Source organism: Pseudochaenichthys georgianus, chromosome 6 (genome assembly GCF_902827115.2).
Source record: "Pseudochaenichthys georgianus chromosome 6, fPseGeo1.2, whole genome shotgun sequence".
NCBI lineage: Eukaryota > Metazoa > Chordata > Actinopteri > Perciformes > Channichthyidae > Pseudochaenichthys > Pseudochaenichthys georgianus.
This window is the reverse complement of record NC_047508.1, coordinates 25,272,353-25,289,259: the sequence shown is the minus strand read 5'-3', so window position 1 is coordinate 25,289,259 and position 16,907 is coordinate 25,272,353. Positions and strand designations below refer to the sequence as shown.

The following is a 16,907-nucleotide window of genomic DNA, read 5'->3' as shown; positions in this document are numbered from 1 at the left end:
TTACTTTTTTCTTTCTTATTTGTTTAAACTTAGATACAACTTTGTTATTTTTGGAGGAATAGATGGCTCTTCAAGAAAGGTAAGACTTTATACTGTCAAAAAGTAACAACTGCAAAATGAGACAAGACTGCTGTTTTTTTATTTGTTGTATTAGGCTTCAGATTATTTTCTGTACAGATAGGGGGTAGTAACCTACTCTTTTTCATTCGTGAGGGGAAGCAGGCTTTGTATACTGGAAATTAATTTATCAAAGTCGTATTTTCAATTTTTTTGCTGACTGAATAGTGCCTATTCTACCCATCATATGTTAACTTTGTATTAATGTAAAGTATTCAGTCCTTTCTATTGAGCTTTGACTTGATTTCTCATGTCAAGAGGCTTCATGATATAACATCAAATCATTCTGAGGTGTCTAGTTTTCTTACTGTTTCATGTCATTCGTCAGTTGATTTATGTTGCAATGAATACTAATTGATCAAGTTGATAATGTGTTATATTATATATGTACTTGTATGTAGATTATGTACTTGAAGGTAGCAGACAACAACCGGTCTGACACCCATTTGGTCTTCTTCAATGAAGCTGTGAACGAGCATTGGTATCCACTGAGGTATTCATATAATTCCAAATGTAATTTTTACTGTGATTGTGGACATATCCATAGTATGTAGATGCTCCCCTCAAATAGCTGCACATTGTTTCTTAGTTAAAAGAGGCATATTTTGAACATATGTTTGAACCGACAAGATAAAACAATAGCCATCACATACCTTTCCAGGCCTCTAAAGTGCGCTCAGAAACATGTATTAGCTTTGCTGACACAACTATAATTGTTAAAGATGACAACACAATTGTGTACAGTAGGGGTTTACAACTGTGGACCTCTCCTCAATTTTTATGGCACTACATTATTGGGAGTATACTGTAGTGTCATATATTTTATATACCACATATATTTTAATTGTGTAATTTTCTTGAAGCATATAATTGATTTGTTTTTCAGAGTGAGAGGAGATCATGGAGGGGAAAATGTTAGAGTAGCAGAATTAATGTTCTCAGTTCGTGGAACTGACATTAACAGCTTTATAGCAGGGAAAAGCGTGCACAACCAACGGTGAGTCAAATCTAATTTTGGAAGCTTTTGAGACTATTCATTCTTAACATCCCCTTTAACAAACTTTCAGAAGAAAATTCTAATTTTAAAAGGAATTTAAAGGCCAAGATCATGAAAATGTTCAAGCAAAAATGTACTTTATGATGGTGCACTGACTCTTGTGTCATTCAATGGATTATTGCCAAATTATAACAATATTACGTTTCAACTTTGAAAATTGAACAGTTTGTTCAAATCATCTGTAACTCCAATTTATGACCATTTATTTTTCAAATACAGAATTGAACGTTTCTGGCGTGATGTGTTCAAGTGTTACGGGTGTGTTTTACAACACCTTGCACTCTCTTGAGGAACAACACTGCTTGACATCAGCTCATTTGACCAAACAAATGCGAGAGACGGCTGAGTTGACCGCAGTCAATATCATTAAGAACTAATGGTAAAATAGTCTTTTTATCATTCATCAAAGATAGCAGAAAACATTATTTGGCTACTATGGAGGGCACTTTGACAGAGGATTAGGCTACTCATAAACAGTAAAAGTAATTCATTTTATTTTTGGTAGCAGTCAAACTAGTACCGAGTCCAACAGTGTCACTTTTATTAAGAACTTGTGGTAACAAATATTTGTATCGATCATCAAATATAGCAGGGAAAGAGCTGCTGATTTGGAAAAAAAACTTGAGAGACGGCTGAGTGACCGCAGTGCAGAACCGCTGTATAGTTTAAATCTCCTAAAAATGTCGTCCATTTTAGACACAGGCTTATTATATTTAGAGCCCTTAATAACGTTCATTTTCTGGGCTCAATGTGTGTCTTGGCCGTTTTCGTTGTGATCGCTAAATTCCCCTAGTTTCCCCTTGTTTATAATATCACCGTTCCAAGCAAACGAGTGCTTTTTGTTTTGAAATCACTTCCGCGAGTTTCGCAGCGCCCCCTCCCCCCTCGCTCCAATGACCATTTAGTAAGGTAAAAAGCAAAAGGGCAAAAACACCTCTCAGACGCTCTTCCGTTTACTTGTTTAATAAATAAAAACAAATGGTCCGTAGATGTTGCAGCCAATTTGATGTATTTTAATATGTGTATATGAAGGTGCTGTGATACTACTGAATTGACCTGGGCATAGGCGGGGACTCAGCCAATTTCAGGGTACAGCCTACTATTTGGGGAGGACACAGGTGCACAGCATTAGGGATTGGGAATCACCAGAGGGAAGCCACACAGTTTTTCAACCGTGCGTGTTTTTGCTTATCTTCTGTTTGTTTTTAGTTAATTTTGGTTTATTTCTTTATCACAGTTAGTTGTTTAGTTATCAGTTAAACACCCGGCTCTTGTTTTGCTGTCATCATCCTGCAATCCAAATAAACATCTTAAATGCATTCAAAGAGAAGACCTGATTTGCTGTCAACACCACGCGTCTGGAAAAGCTTCACACCATATCCCTCACTGGCAAATATTTGTTGTTCGGTTGCCTTTACATTTGTTGAAAAACTTGCTTCCAAAGACGGATGGACACAGGAGGACAGCGCTGTATTCATTGACTTTTCCCGACTTAAATCCACGTTACGCACCCGCAAGAGGAACGGGGACGGACCAAACATCAAAGTCACGGTAGGAGTATTTATGAATGAATAAAAGGTTGCGGAGGAGAGTGGCCTTCACGCAACGGGATACAGGCAAATCCCATAAAGTAATTCTAAACAAAGCCTCCGTGGATTCAGTGGCGTTTTCTCCCGGAGGCCAAGGGAAGCCAGGCTTCCCCTGTTTTTTCGGATTGTAGTTATAATTTAAATAAAAACACTGTTTTGTTTCTGTAATTCTCCTTTCATGTGTGTTTCTGCCGGACCGTCTCTCCGTCTCTCCCCCATTCTCATTGAGTATTTTACAAAGAGTGAAACAGCGCCCCTCTAGATGTCATGGTGAAACAGTAGATTGCATTCACTGTTGCGAGAGGAGGCCAGCAGAATCTAGCTTCCCTTGGTGAAAAAAAATTGAGGGATCAACCAATCAGATGAGGCCCACGTGATGCCCCTGCCAACCTGTGATTGGTCAGGGCCATGCCAGGGGAAGCTAGCCGCCTCTAGCTTCCCTTCAGGGGCGGCTGGCGGCTGGCGATTTGATTGGACACTGCCATCCAATCACATCAACATCAATTTTAATACTGTAACTGTCATCACCGCCGTTAGAAATTATCAAGCAAATGAAGCATTATGGAGGGAGGAGATTTGGCGTACTTAATTAAGCATAACTTCACTAAACTTCCGCTATAGCAGCAACTAAAAATTAAAGCAGATGGCAGGACAACGCCCACACTCGAGCTGTGTACACAGAGGAATAAGGGATCTAATCGGACGTTCAATGAGGACAATTATGTCCGCACGGAGTGGCTAACTGGAAGCGCTAAACTTCAGCGTCTATTTTGGTGGCCATGTCTTCTTTTTGACAAGGGTTCGTGCTCCCTGAACAATCCTTGGGCAACTTCAGGATTCATCGACCTTGCCAACCTGTTACGGGCAATTGAGAGGCACGGTAAATCTAAAAATCATATAGATTGTGCTGTGAAATTAAAGCTTTCTGGACGCGTCAGGATTGCTGCACACGCTGAACAACAACAGGTTGTTTCACAAGCCACCAGGAGAGCTGATACAGCTTCTTATTGAGGATGACCTACAGCAGGGCACACTCTCCGAGGTCTCCAAGCTGCTCCAGCTCATGCTCACGATACCAGCCGCCAGCACATCAGCAGAGCGCTCCTTTTCCTGTCTAAAAAGGATCAAAACGTATCTGAGGAACACGTGTGGACAGGACAGACTTGTCAACCTAGCCACAATATCCATTGACTCTGTTGTTGTGGAGGACCTAAAGGCCGCTGGGAAGTTCTATGACATTGTTATTGACCACTTCGCTACCATGAACGACAGGAGAATGGCCTTCCTCTTCAAATAGGGTGAGTGAAATGCACACCCCTTTCTCTCTGTGCATACCTGTTGCCTGAACTGCCCGTGTAGCACTAGCTATGTGTGCAATTTCTGATGTGGTTCTGTTGGTTATTGTGCATTGCTTGCCTGGATTTAGCTGCAGGTGTTCCGTCTGAAGTAGTTGTTTTATTGCAGTTGTTTAATTAGCACAGGGTGCTGCTATCCGATAATCAGCCCCGCAGATAGCATGCCACATAGGGCCCGATCACCTGAATAGATGAGATTGTTTATATTTTTGTGTTACTTTTGGACTACGGACTGAACTAATTACAGAGACGAGGACTGTTGCTGCACTTGCCGTGTGTGTTAGTGTAACAGATGTAAATATGCAGTGGGGTTTATTTAATTTAATCTTGTATAATCACACACATTCTGTGTTTTATATTATTTCATTCTGTGTTCTTCATTTTATTGAATGTTAAATACCTGGCAAGGTCGGAGAGCTGTGCTCAGGAGTTTATTGTTGTGAGGAATTTCATTTCCTTTCTTTGTGATTTTACTTTTTGTATATATTGTGTCCCTCACGTTTCCTCTTCCCTTTTTGTAAACGTTCCAATGAGAGGAGTCACTGAGGGAAATGTATGTAAAACTGATCATTTGATCTGTTATCAGATTCAGACATTAAACAGAGATCGTCTCAACTTTACGCTGACTCGGCGGGTCTCGTCCATTATCAACACAACGCATACTGATACTTTGATGTGAACGTAAAACTTTAAAGGTCTCCTGATTTAGTTTGTGAATGAATGCTTCTTATTTATTAATTACCGAATCTGCACTGCGCATTGAGCGGCTGGTATTGCATTGGTGGGGGGAGGTTGGCATAAATTAATAAGAAAATGCTTAAATTAATAAGACGAGAGAGTTTCAGCTGGAGAGTGCGTGCGGACCTGTCGCTTAGATAACAGGCGTGTACAAGTCCTGCATCTGTATGATACAAATGTGTGTAAAATGTGACCGGGCGCTGTAATCACTCATCTGGTTACGTTATTGACCACCCCCCCGACCCAAAAACATTGGCTTCCCCTACATTTTTCCCCACCCCACGCTACTGCGTGGATTGCTAAATAATGGCCATGAGTAACGAGGAAAATCAGGAAATGAACAAAGAAATGAACGCTGCTGTCAATCAAACTGAAAAGGAGGATGGGCTTGGTAAAAGGACAGCTAAACTCACATATAAAGCAGCGGAAGCAAAGATATTATCTATGCAAAAGGACAGGAATTCTGGGATAAAGCAAATGTGTAAAATGGCAAAGGAATTGGAACAAATGATGATTTCAGATGGAAATGTTTCTGACATGCAAATCAAACATGAAATGTTGTGGAAACTGTCTGGGGAAACTACAAGGTTGCATGAGTCATTAAAACCTTTGTTGCCTGAGGATGAAATGTTTAAACAAACAGAATGGTTTCAAAATCAAATGCACAATGTTAAAGGAGTAATACGTAAAATGGAAAAATGGATCCATGCAAACAGGGAGAAATGCATACAGGTTGTGGATGATGAAATCGATGATGTGTTACATGCAAATGAGGAGCTGGATAATATTGGGCCAAATGACAGTATTTCTAACATTGGTGACAAAACAAATGTGTTCGGTGGAAGCTCTGGCCATTCAAGGTCCTCAAGGTCAACAACGTGCTCTGCACGTATCAAGGCAGAGGCTGAAAGGGCTGCACTCCTGGCTTTGGAGGCTGCTCTCAAGGAAAAGCATGAGCTGGAAGCTCAAGAGGCTCAAATTAGGAAGACAAGGGAATTGCTTTTAGTGCAAAGTCAGATTGCTGCGCAGACAGCAAAAGTCACAGTACTCAGAAACAGAGGGTCTGACATAGGAGTCACAAATGGAACAAATTCATATGTGTCAAAACTAGGGCTGTCAAACGATTACAATTTTTAATCAGATTAATCACAGCTTAAAAATTAATTAATCATGATTAATCACCATTCGAACTATGTCCAAAATGGAAAGATAAATGAAAGAAGGCGGATATATCCATTTAACATACAGTATCTATGTTTATTATAACATTTTTCTGCATGTCAAAATGAAAGACAGCCCACACACACCTATCAATCATCAAACCGTGGGGTCTTAATTCATGACGTGTTGATTTCTATCAACGGGGGAGTACTTCAGGAAAGTCGACAGGGGGGGGGGGGGGGCTAGTGGAGTACTTCGTGACCACAGAGTGTGAACGTTGTGATCAGCTGTTTTAGCGCAGTTCTCCAGTGAAGGGGGGAGTCTCCCTCCGCAGCCGGTTGGCGTAGTTTTGGCAAAAGTCCGTTGTACAGACTGACGTTAACAGCAGCCCTGTCTGTGCACACAGAGACCGACTCTGTCGTCCGGTGATCTAACTGCCTTCTGGAAAAGCTTCACAAGTACGTCGGTACGCAAATGCGCTTTGTGACACAAGTGACGGTACGCATTTCAGATTACGCACATAACCTGCGTACCAGTTATGTGCACCCCTGTACCAGAGCCATATTATTACTATTATATGGCTCTGCCCTGTACTACAGCAAAAGTATTCTCCGTCGGGACTTCCTGCAACAACACCACGCCGTTATCAAAGATGTTCTATTGAGAAGACGATCACTACGTGACATAAGTTTTCAAAACCGTGGCTACTGAAATCAATCTTACTAACTGCTGTCTAATTTACTCCGCGAGTTGGCAGACTTTATTTTGCTTACTTTAACATCATTTTTCATGGTGGGGCTAAGCCATTTCTTGGTATGGGTGTAGCCTACCCCAGCCATATCCTGGCGCTGCCACTGGTGGCACGTATGGGGCGGGCCATTCTGCACATGCGTTAAATATTTTAACGCAATTAATTCAAAAAATTAATTACCGCCGTTAACGCGATAATTTTGACAGCACTAGTCAAAACACAAGTCTGCTCTCAAACCCTCTGCTGTGCCATTTGTTCCACAAACGTCAGGTTGTACCGTCAATCCTCCACCAACAGGAGGCAGTAAAACTACAAAACCCACTCAATCACATCAAAATCCATACAACCAGTACAATCCACCAACAGGAGCTGCTAAAGCTGCAATGCCATTACAGTATCAGCAGCTACAGGATCCATACAACCAGTTCAATACTGCAGCTTCAATGCCAAATGGAACAGGGGCACGGCGCAAAGAAACCATTTCACAAGGAACCAGATCAAAAACGTATGCTTCAAATCACATCCCAAGCATGCCTCAAAGGTCTTTGCAGTCATATCCCAGTGCATATACACAACAGCAATGTATCCAAGTCGATGAGGACCAAGGCAGAATGCCTCAAAGATCTCGTCAGTCATATCCAACTGCACAGCCATCACAGCAATCAAACCAAAACAGTGAGGAACCGGACCAAGGCAATATGTTCACCATCATGCAAAAGCAAAACGACATCACAGCACTACTAGTGCAACAGAAGTCTTCATTATCATTACCCCCAAGGGACATACCAGTGTTTGATGGAAACCCTCTTGAGTACAACTTATTTGTCAGAGTTTTTGAAAATGGAGTGGAAGGAAAAGCTGCTAGCAGTGTAGACTGCTTATACTACCTGGAGCAGTACACTCGAGGGCAACCTAGAGAGCTGGTCAAGAGCTGTCAACACATGCCATCTGACTGGGGGTATCAAAGAGCAAGAATGCTTTTAGAAGAACGCTTTGGAAATGAGAAAAAAATAGCCACTGCATATATGGAAAAAGCACTTGGATGGGCACCACTGAAGTCAGAGGACATAAAAGCCTTACAAGCATTTTCACTATTCCTACGCGTCTGCTGTAACGCTATGGAGGACATAAGCTACATGTCAGAAATGAATATGCCATCAAACATACGTGCTATAATCATGAAGTTACCATACAAACTGAGGGGAAAATGGAGAAACATTGCTTTTGAACATCAGGAGAGACGCCATCGTCAAGCAGGTTTCAGTGACTTGGTCAATTTTATTGAGAGACAAGTGTCTATTGCATCTGACCCACTGTATGGAGACATTCAAGACACAGTTGTCTCATTCTCAAAATTGGAAATAAAGTGTCACAGGGAAGGAGAAAGGAAGCAGTTTCGCTACATCTGTGGCAGCTGTTAACTCTGAAACTCAAAAGGAGAAATACTTACCTGATAAGTCAACAAAGGGACCTTGTCTGCTGTGTGAAGAGGGCCACAGATTGGAAGTGTGCCCCAAGATGGAAAAGAAGCAGCATCGGAGTAAAATTGATTTCCTAAAAAAGAAAGGTGCTTGTTTTGGATGTCTATCAGTTGGACACATGAGTAAAGATTGTCACAGTCGGCTGTCTTGTAAGTTGTGTAACCTGAAACATCCTAGCATTCTCCATATCCATGCAAAGGAATGGAAAGAAATCAAGTCAAAGGACACACAGCAAGAAACAACATGGATGAGTCAAGCCACTACTCCCAAGACATGTGGCCATATAGGAGCCGGAGCACAGGATTGCGTCTTGTCAATTGTGCCTGTAAAGATCAAGGCAAAGAAAGGCAGCACAATTCTAAAGACCTATGCATTTCTAGATCCCGGCAGCTCATCTACTTTCTGCTCTGAGCAACTGATGAGGAAGCTAAAGGTGAGAGGAAGGAACACTAAATTCCTGATGAAAACGATGAATAAAGAAAGCTTTGTCAACAGTCACGTCATCTCAGGACTAGAGGTAGCTGCACTCAATGGTAACATCTATATTGAGGTGCCTGATGTGTACACCCAACGCAAGATGCCTGTGACTCGTAATAACATCCCACAACAGGAAGACTTGTATGCTTGGCCATACTTGGACTCTGTGGAAATTCCTGCTATCGATGCTGATGTGGAGCTGTTAATTGGAACTAACTCTCCAGAAGTAATGGAGCCATGGGAAGTGATAAACAGCAGAGGTAAAGGACCTTACGCTGTTAGAACCCTATTGGGATGGGTTGTCAACGGACCATTGAGAGGAGGCAATGAGAGTGGGAGTAGCTGCCCCACAGTCACAGCCAACCGCATATCCATTGCTCACATAGAGGAACTGCTGGTGAAGCAGTACAACCATGACTTCAATGAGAAATCAGCAGAAGACAAGCCAGAAATGTCCAGAGAAGATCTTAAGTTCATGCAAATTGCCAACACTTCAGCTGAACTCAACAATGGACATTACTGCTTGAAGTTGCCTTTTAGAGAAGAGGACAATGTTGTCATGCCCAACAACCGCCATCTTGCTGAGAAAAGGGTCCTCTGCCTAAAAAGGAAATTGGACAGAAATCCAACATTCAAAGAGGAATACACCAACTTTCTTGGTGATGTCATAAACAACGGCTATGCAGAGAGTGTGCCAGAGCATCAGGTGAAAGGAAAAGAAGGAAAGGTGTGGTACATCCCGCATCATGGGGTGTACCATCCTAAAAAGAAAACCCTGAGAGTGGTATTTGACTGTGCGGCAAGCTACAAAGGTGTGTCACTCAACATTAAACTACTCCAGGGACCTGACTTGACAAATTCCTTGCTCTGAGTTCTCACAAGGTTTCGCCTAAACTCTATAGCAGTTATGGCTGACATAAAAGCTATGTATCATCAAGTTCAAGTGGCAAAACAGGATGTAGACTTTCTTCGCTTCCTATGGTGGCCAAGAGGTGATCTGACACAGCGGCTCACTGAGTACAGAATGACTGTTCATCTGTTTGGTGCAATATCATCGCCCAGCTGTGCCAGTTTTGCCCTTAGAAAAACAGCTGAAGACCACAAAGCAGACTTCCCAGTTCATGTAACAGATACCATCAAGCAGAACTTTTATGTGGACGATTGCTTGAAATCCTTGTCTTCAGAGGCAGAAGCCATGTCTTTGGTTACAGACCTGACCGCTCTTTGCCATTTGGGAGGATTCCAACTCCTGAAATGGATCAGCAACAGCAGGTCAGTGTTGGAAGCCATTGATGTGGAGAAAAGAGCCAAGGAAGTGAAAGAACTGGATTTCAACAGAGACAGCCTTCCTGTCGAAAGAACCCTGGGACTGCAGTGGTGCGCAGAAACTGACACCTTTAGGTTCAAGATGGCAGTCCAAGAAAGACCATTCACAAGAAGAGATATCCTGTCGGTGGTGAGCTCGGTCTACGACCCCATTGGATTTTTAGCACCCTTCACCTTACCTGTCAAGATAATGCTGCAAAACCTCTGTAAGATGAGCTACAGTTGGGATGAGCACATTCCTCAAAACTACCAGTTGCAGTGGGTGGGGTGGCTAGAAGATCTAAGAAGACTCGGCACTTTCAGTGTGCCTAGATGTTTTAAACCCAAAGGATTTGGACAGCTCACAAGTGCCCAACTACATAATTTCTCTAACGCCAGCAAGAACGGCTATGGCCCAGTTTCATACTTGAGGCTGCAGAGTGATGATGAGAAGATCCATGTTCGTTCTAAGAAAGGCACGAGTTGCTCCTCTAAAGAATGTGACAATCCCAAGGATGGAACTAACAGCTGCTGTGCTGGCAGCGAGAGTTGACAGACTCCTGAAAGCAGAGTTGCAACTAGAGCTGGAAAACTCAATCTTCTGGACAGACAGCACAACAGTGTTAAAGTATATCAGGAACGAAACAAAGCGCTTTCACACCTTTGTTGCCAATAGGCTCCATCTCACAATGGAGGTACGTTGGCACAAAACGGAACCCAGCTGATGAGGCCACTCGTGGGGTGAAAGTTGAACAACTTCTCACTTGCAGCAGATGGATCCATGGCCCAGTTTCTTTCCAAGAGTGAAGAAGAATGGCCTCTTAACATCTTGGATTCAACTTCCATCAGCAGTGATGACCCAGAGGTTAGAGGAGAAGTTTCAGTTAATACTGTCATCATTAATGATGCAACAAATAACATCTCTGATGAAGACCCACAGAATGCAGTAAATCAACTGATAACCCACTTCTCCTCGTGGAAAAGGCTTAAGATCTCAGTTGCGTGGTTTCTCCAGCTGAGAAAGACGTTGCAGTTGAGTCAAAAGAGAAAAGAAATACAAGCTTCTCTGTCCAGCAGTGGACTTGACCCAACTCAACAAAAGAACAAAGAGGAAGAGGACATGAAAATATTCAGAGCCACAATGGGTGGTCACGTCTTATTTCCTGAAGATATTGACGCGGCAGAAAGTGTCATCATTCAGTACTGCCAAATGGACAAGTTTAGTGATGAAATCACTGCTTTTAACACTAGAACCGCCAGAGGTCGCTGTATACCTAAAACCGCCAACGGGTAAAATGTACCCGCTATTGATTTTCAATGTACAATGTTCTTTTATTTATCATACAAAACAGTGAGTTTTGATCGCACAGGGATGAAACTTATACCAATAGAATCTGTGGACTCTCAGCTTTTCATGACATAGTTTGTGCAGATAGCATGAAGTATAAAATATCGCTACCAGTGCTGATTTAAACGCTTGGTGTTAGACTTGTGTGTTGTTTAGGTACAAATCTCTCTATCTATCTATAACTATCTATCGATCCATCTGTAATGTTCTGTTCTATGGACATATAATTATCTACATAGACAGACGACGCGGACTACTTCTCTCATTCCGAGTGTCCATCTTTATTCAACTGGCACGTAACCTGCATGCATTACGTCCTCAACGTGAGCTGAGTCATCCAAGATCTTGTATTCTCCAAGATGTTACACGATCTATAACTATCTATCTCTCTATCCATCTATCAATATATCTATCTCTCAATCTCTCTCTGATAAGGAACCGCAGTAGACAAAAGGCGTTGCTATAGCAACACGTCATGTTTACGCTGCATTTTCTATGAGGTAAATATTACCCGCTGGCGGATATAGGTATAAATGGCTTTTTTTTTTTGGCGATTTTTTCAATCTGACTTCATATTGACAATTGTTAACAACAGAGGGTGCTACATAACACACTTTCAGGAAAAGTCATGGACTGGGAGACTTTAATATGTTATTGAAAAAAAGTTACATACAATCAAAAAACTGCTACGGGTAAAATGTACCCGTTGGCGGTTCTAGTGTTAAAAAGGGAACATCTGCAGTGAAGAAAAGCAGTCACATTTATAAACTTGATCCGGTGCTGAAACAAGGAATCTTGAGAGTGGGAGGTAGGCTTAGCAAAGGAGCAATGCCTGAAGACACAAAACATCCAGTCATTCTTGCTAAGGACCAACACATCGCCACTCTAATCTTACGCCACATTCATGAACAGTTAGGACACTGTGGAAGAAATCACCTACTTTCCAGACTTCGTCGACAATACTGGATCACCAGAGCAAATGCTGCTGCTAGAAAGATCCTCTCTTCCTGTGTTGTCTGCAGACGATATAGGGGAAAGCTGGGTGAACAAAAGATGGCAGATTTGCCAAAAGAAAGACTGCAATCTGATCTTCCACCATTCACAAATGTGGGCATTGACTATTTTGGGCTGTTTGAAGTGAAGAGAGGCCGCAGCCTCATCAAACGCTATGGAGTTATCTTCACCTGCATGGCCAGTCGGGCAGTCCATCTGGAAATGGCCTATTCATTGGACACCAGTTCTTGCATCAATGCAATATGCAGATTCATTTTCAGGCGAGGCCAAGTATCACACATCAAATCAGACAACGGAACCAACTTTGTTGGAGCAGAACATGAGCTGAGAGAAGCTCTATCTCATTTGAACCATCAGAAAATTCAAAACTCACTGCTTCATTCTGGAGTGAAATGGAGTTTCAACACTCCAGCCGCATCCCATCATGGAGGAGTATGGGAGTCATTCGCATGGTCAGGAAAGTGCTGAACTCTATTCTTCATCAGCAACATTTGGATGATGAAGGACTACAAACACTCCTGTGCGAAGTGGAAGCCATATTGAATGACCGTCCCATTACAAAAACCTCAGAGGATCCAAATGATCTCGAACCCCTGACTCCAAATCACATTCTCTTGTTAAAAGGCAAACCTTCTCTACCACCCGGGCTTTTTGACAAAAATGAATCCTACTCCAAACGACGATGGAGGCAAGTTCAATTCCTTGCCAATCTCTTTTGGCACAGATGGATTCAGGAGTATGTACCACTGTTGCAAGAGAGACAACAGTGGCCAAAGGACAAGAGGAACTTTGTCACAGACATTGTCATCGTAGCGGACTCTAATGCCCCTCGCGGATCCTGGCTGTTGGGCAAGGTACTGCAGACCTTTCCCGACAGACAGGGACTTGTGCGGTCGGTTAGAGTCCGGAAGAAGTACAATATCCTGGAGCGACAAATCACGAAGATCTGTCTTCTATTGGAAGCTGAATAAAGACTGAAACCCAACTTCTATTATTGGGGTTACCAACCCTATTGGATTATCTACATGAACAATGAACATTATGGATTGAGAATACTGATATGGACTATTCTATTTGGCTGCAATGTTTTGTATGTTGTTGAATTGTTATGTTATTATACAGTAACAATTAGGAGCCGGTGTGTTGCAGCCAATTTGATGTATTTTAATATGTGTATATGAAGGTGCTGTGATACTACTGAATTGACCTGGGCATAGGCGGGGACTCAGCTAATTTCAGGGTACAGCCTACTATTTTGGGAGGACACAGGTGCACAGCATTAGGGATTGGGAATCACCAGAGGGAAGCCACACAGTTTTTCAACCGTGCATGTTTTCGCTTATTTTCTGTTAATTTTGGTTTATTTCTTTATCACAGTTAGTTGTTTAGTTATCAGTTAAACACCCGGCTCTTGTTTTGCTGTCATCATCCTGCAATCCAAATAAACATCTTCAATGCATTCAAAGAGAAGACCTGATTTGCTGTCAACACCACGCGTCTGGAAAAGCTTCACACCATATCCCTCACTGGCAAATATTTGTTGTTCGGTTGCCTTTACAGTAGATACGGATTCATCTCCCTCCATCATGTTGATTTGAATCCGAAGTTCTGAACATGAGCCCGCCCCGCTCGACCTTCTGAACCAATCACAGCGCGATAATGACCTGCCTTCCGTTTCAACCATACTCCTTCCGTTTCCACTATACTTTCTCTCACACATACATATATTGTCTTCATACATACACACATTCTTCTCTTGCATACATATTATTTATAATATTAAATGTAAACATTGAATGAATGTGCATGAGAGCAAAATGTATAAATATGAGCATTAAAATATATGAATATGAGAACAAAATGCATGAATGTGTGTGACAATATATGAATGTGTGCATTGAAATATGATAATATGAGAGTAAAATGTATGAATGTGAAAGGAGAATATATGTGTGTCAGAGTGAAAATGTATGTATGTATGTATGTATAAGGAGAATGTATGTGCGTGAGAGGACCAGTATGAATTATTCATGATTCAGACACATTGCATAGGGCATTTTTATATTCAGTTTGAATATCAAAGGATGTGCTTAATCACAAAGCCAATCAGATTATCTAGATTCTAGATAAACTGCCAAGACAGTGTGAGACATGAATTATGAACAGGAGGAGAGACATGTGCTTGTTTACAATATTTTTTTAAAAACAGTTTAGATCAATAAAAGAAACATATGAAGTAGAGCTGAGGTCAACTGAAACCTACAGACCTGAGTCTTCCACGATGGCTGTGTCCATGAGGGTATCCATGGCTGTGGGATCTCCTGGGGACCGGCCTGTCCTCCTCGTGCATGTGATGTAGCGAAGGCGAGCGGGAATGGGAGGATCTGGAGCTGCCTGTGCTCTGGAGACTGCTGTCAGGGATCTCTCCATGATGGCTCTGACACAGAAGAAGAGACAGGTTTCATATGCACATGTAAGACACAGTAATCCCCTTTGTGCACTCTTATCATGGGATTGTGTCAAATTGTTTCTCATTTTTAGTTTTTATAGTGTCGTGGACAGTCCCCATTGATCAACCATCGCAAAAAACAGTAAATGGGGCAGCTTTAGCAAACATTGCTGATTTCCAGTGTAATAGAAAAATATTATACACTTACTTACTTTAATAATATCATTCTGTGATTCTTATTTGCTAATGTTTATCTATATTTACTACTTCTCACACTTCTTAGCTAAGCTTGGGAAAATTCTTTATTAAGAAGATTTGTTGCAATGTTGTTAGTTACACTACGAAAGAGACAGCTGAATGGTTTGATTCTCTATCCACATTTGATAAATGAATTCCCACCACACCAGCTGTTGTCCCCGGCCAGATGATAAAGGACACCCTTAAAATCACAATACATCAACAGCATTAGTTATACAAAAAGGACTCAAGACAAGTAGATACAGGCGAAAGGATAAAAGAGAACCCTTCTTTATTTGTTTTGTAATCTCTGACTTTGCAAACCTGCACAGTCTCGCCTTTTCGCCTTACCTCTCCGAGGCTGCTGTGCTGCTGACCGAAAGCTGGCAGGCTGCGCAGTGAGGGGACGGGGGAGTGACCCTGCCGGCCACGAGGTTCTCTGGGGGCCAGACCGTGGAGGTGATTGTGGTCCCCGTTCAGGTTGTTGTCACTCGCAGAGCGGAGCAGAGATCGTGGCGAGGGCAGGGGTCCCGCTGTCATACGTCGACGGCTGGTGTAAGAGGGGGTCTCCCTGAAAGGCACTGAAAGAAGAGACACGTCTTAACAGTCTCACCATAATATATAAAGCTACTGTAGCAGGCACCGTGAACAGAATGATTTGATGGGGAGATAACTGCAACTTCACACATCTCAAGGTCACTCAAAGTATTTAAACGGTTGCACTTATCTGACAGTAGGCTGTGCTTTCATTTCATTTACAAAATACTTATTTTATTATCTGTTAGGAACAGGAAACACAGAGGATCTGGTACTGCAGTAAAGCCTTTGAATCTTAAGAATCAAATTTTAAATATACTATAAAATATAGGACTAAATTTACATATTAATAACTATGATGACATTTTAACATCGACCCCTAAAGAATGAAGACCCAAATAAAGAATAAGGATATCCGTTTAGATGTTTCAGAAAGGCAGAACTGGGTTTTTATTGTAGCTGGGCATTTAATATTGTCTTCATGATAAATTGAACCTACAAAATATTTGAAATTGTATATATAAGTTCTTATATGCATTATTAAAGTATATTTAAAGTTCAATGAAGAAGGTGGCACAACTTTTATTTAAAGTGTAAATTGAAAGAGGTTCACAAGGTTCCCATTTGAAACGGCTTCTTGTTAATTGGGATCAAATATGAGCATTTCAATATAAAATAATGGTGTATTATTATATATGTATGGTGTCGTATGACAAAATAAAGAACCTTGAACCTTGAATTACATTGTGTCCACACTAGATGGCAGAGTTTCCCAGTATGTATATGTCAAGGAGAAACTACTCAGTTGGAATCCAACAAATCCATGAATCCTTCTCCACCCCTTAAATGTCTATTTTCTTCCCTTCACTTCCACACAGCTCAGTCTATAACCTGTCCTCACCTTGTTGAGCTTCTCTATCTACGCTCAGGCATTCTTCATTCTGATCACTCCCTGATACCTCATTCATGTCTGAACCTATGAAACACTGAGGCAGCCAGGTAGAGAAATACTACCACCGCTGTTAACTTACCAACATCTGATACTTTGTGGACCTTTATGATTTCAGCCAGATCAAAGTTTCCTGCTATAATAGCCACCTGGCGATGGAGAAGAGACAGGGAAAGGAAAGGAGCAAACACATAAGTGACAGAAGCTACACAAAAAATAAAAGCAAAAAATTGTCGGCAAATAAATCGCATAATGTTTTACACATGTACTCCTTTGTTGTGTTTCAAATCAGTACGTCTGGCAATGTGCTGCCTTGTGTAGAAACAAATTAACTTGGATTTC

At 41.7% G+C, this 16,907-nt stretch overlaps 1 protein-coding gene across 3 annotated transcripts in view; it reads right to left on the bottom strand.

Annotated features, from left to right (window-relative positions):
• shank3a (SH3 and multiple ankyrin repeat domains 3a) overlaps nucleotides 1–16,907 on the bottom strand; it is a 224,750-nt gene that overhangs the window by 108,288 nt on the left and 99,555 nt on the right. For all 3 annotated transcript variants that reach the window (XM_034085067.1, XM_034085068.1, XM_071203491.1), the window contains exons 9-11: nucleotides 16,648–16,714; nucleotides 15,431–15,660; nucleotides 14,661–14,830 (exon numbers count right to left, since the gene is read on the bottom strand). In XM_034085067.1, the coding sequence (XP_033940958.1) occupies nucleotides 14,661–14,830; nucleotides 15,431–15,660; nucleotides 16,648–16,714 (467 nt within the window). The remainder of the gene's footprint in view (nucleotides 1–14,660; nucleotides 14,831–15,430; nucleotides 15,661–16,647; nucleotides 16,715–16,907) is intronic.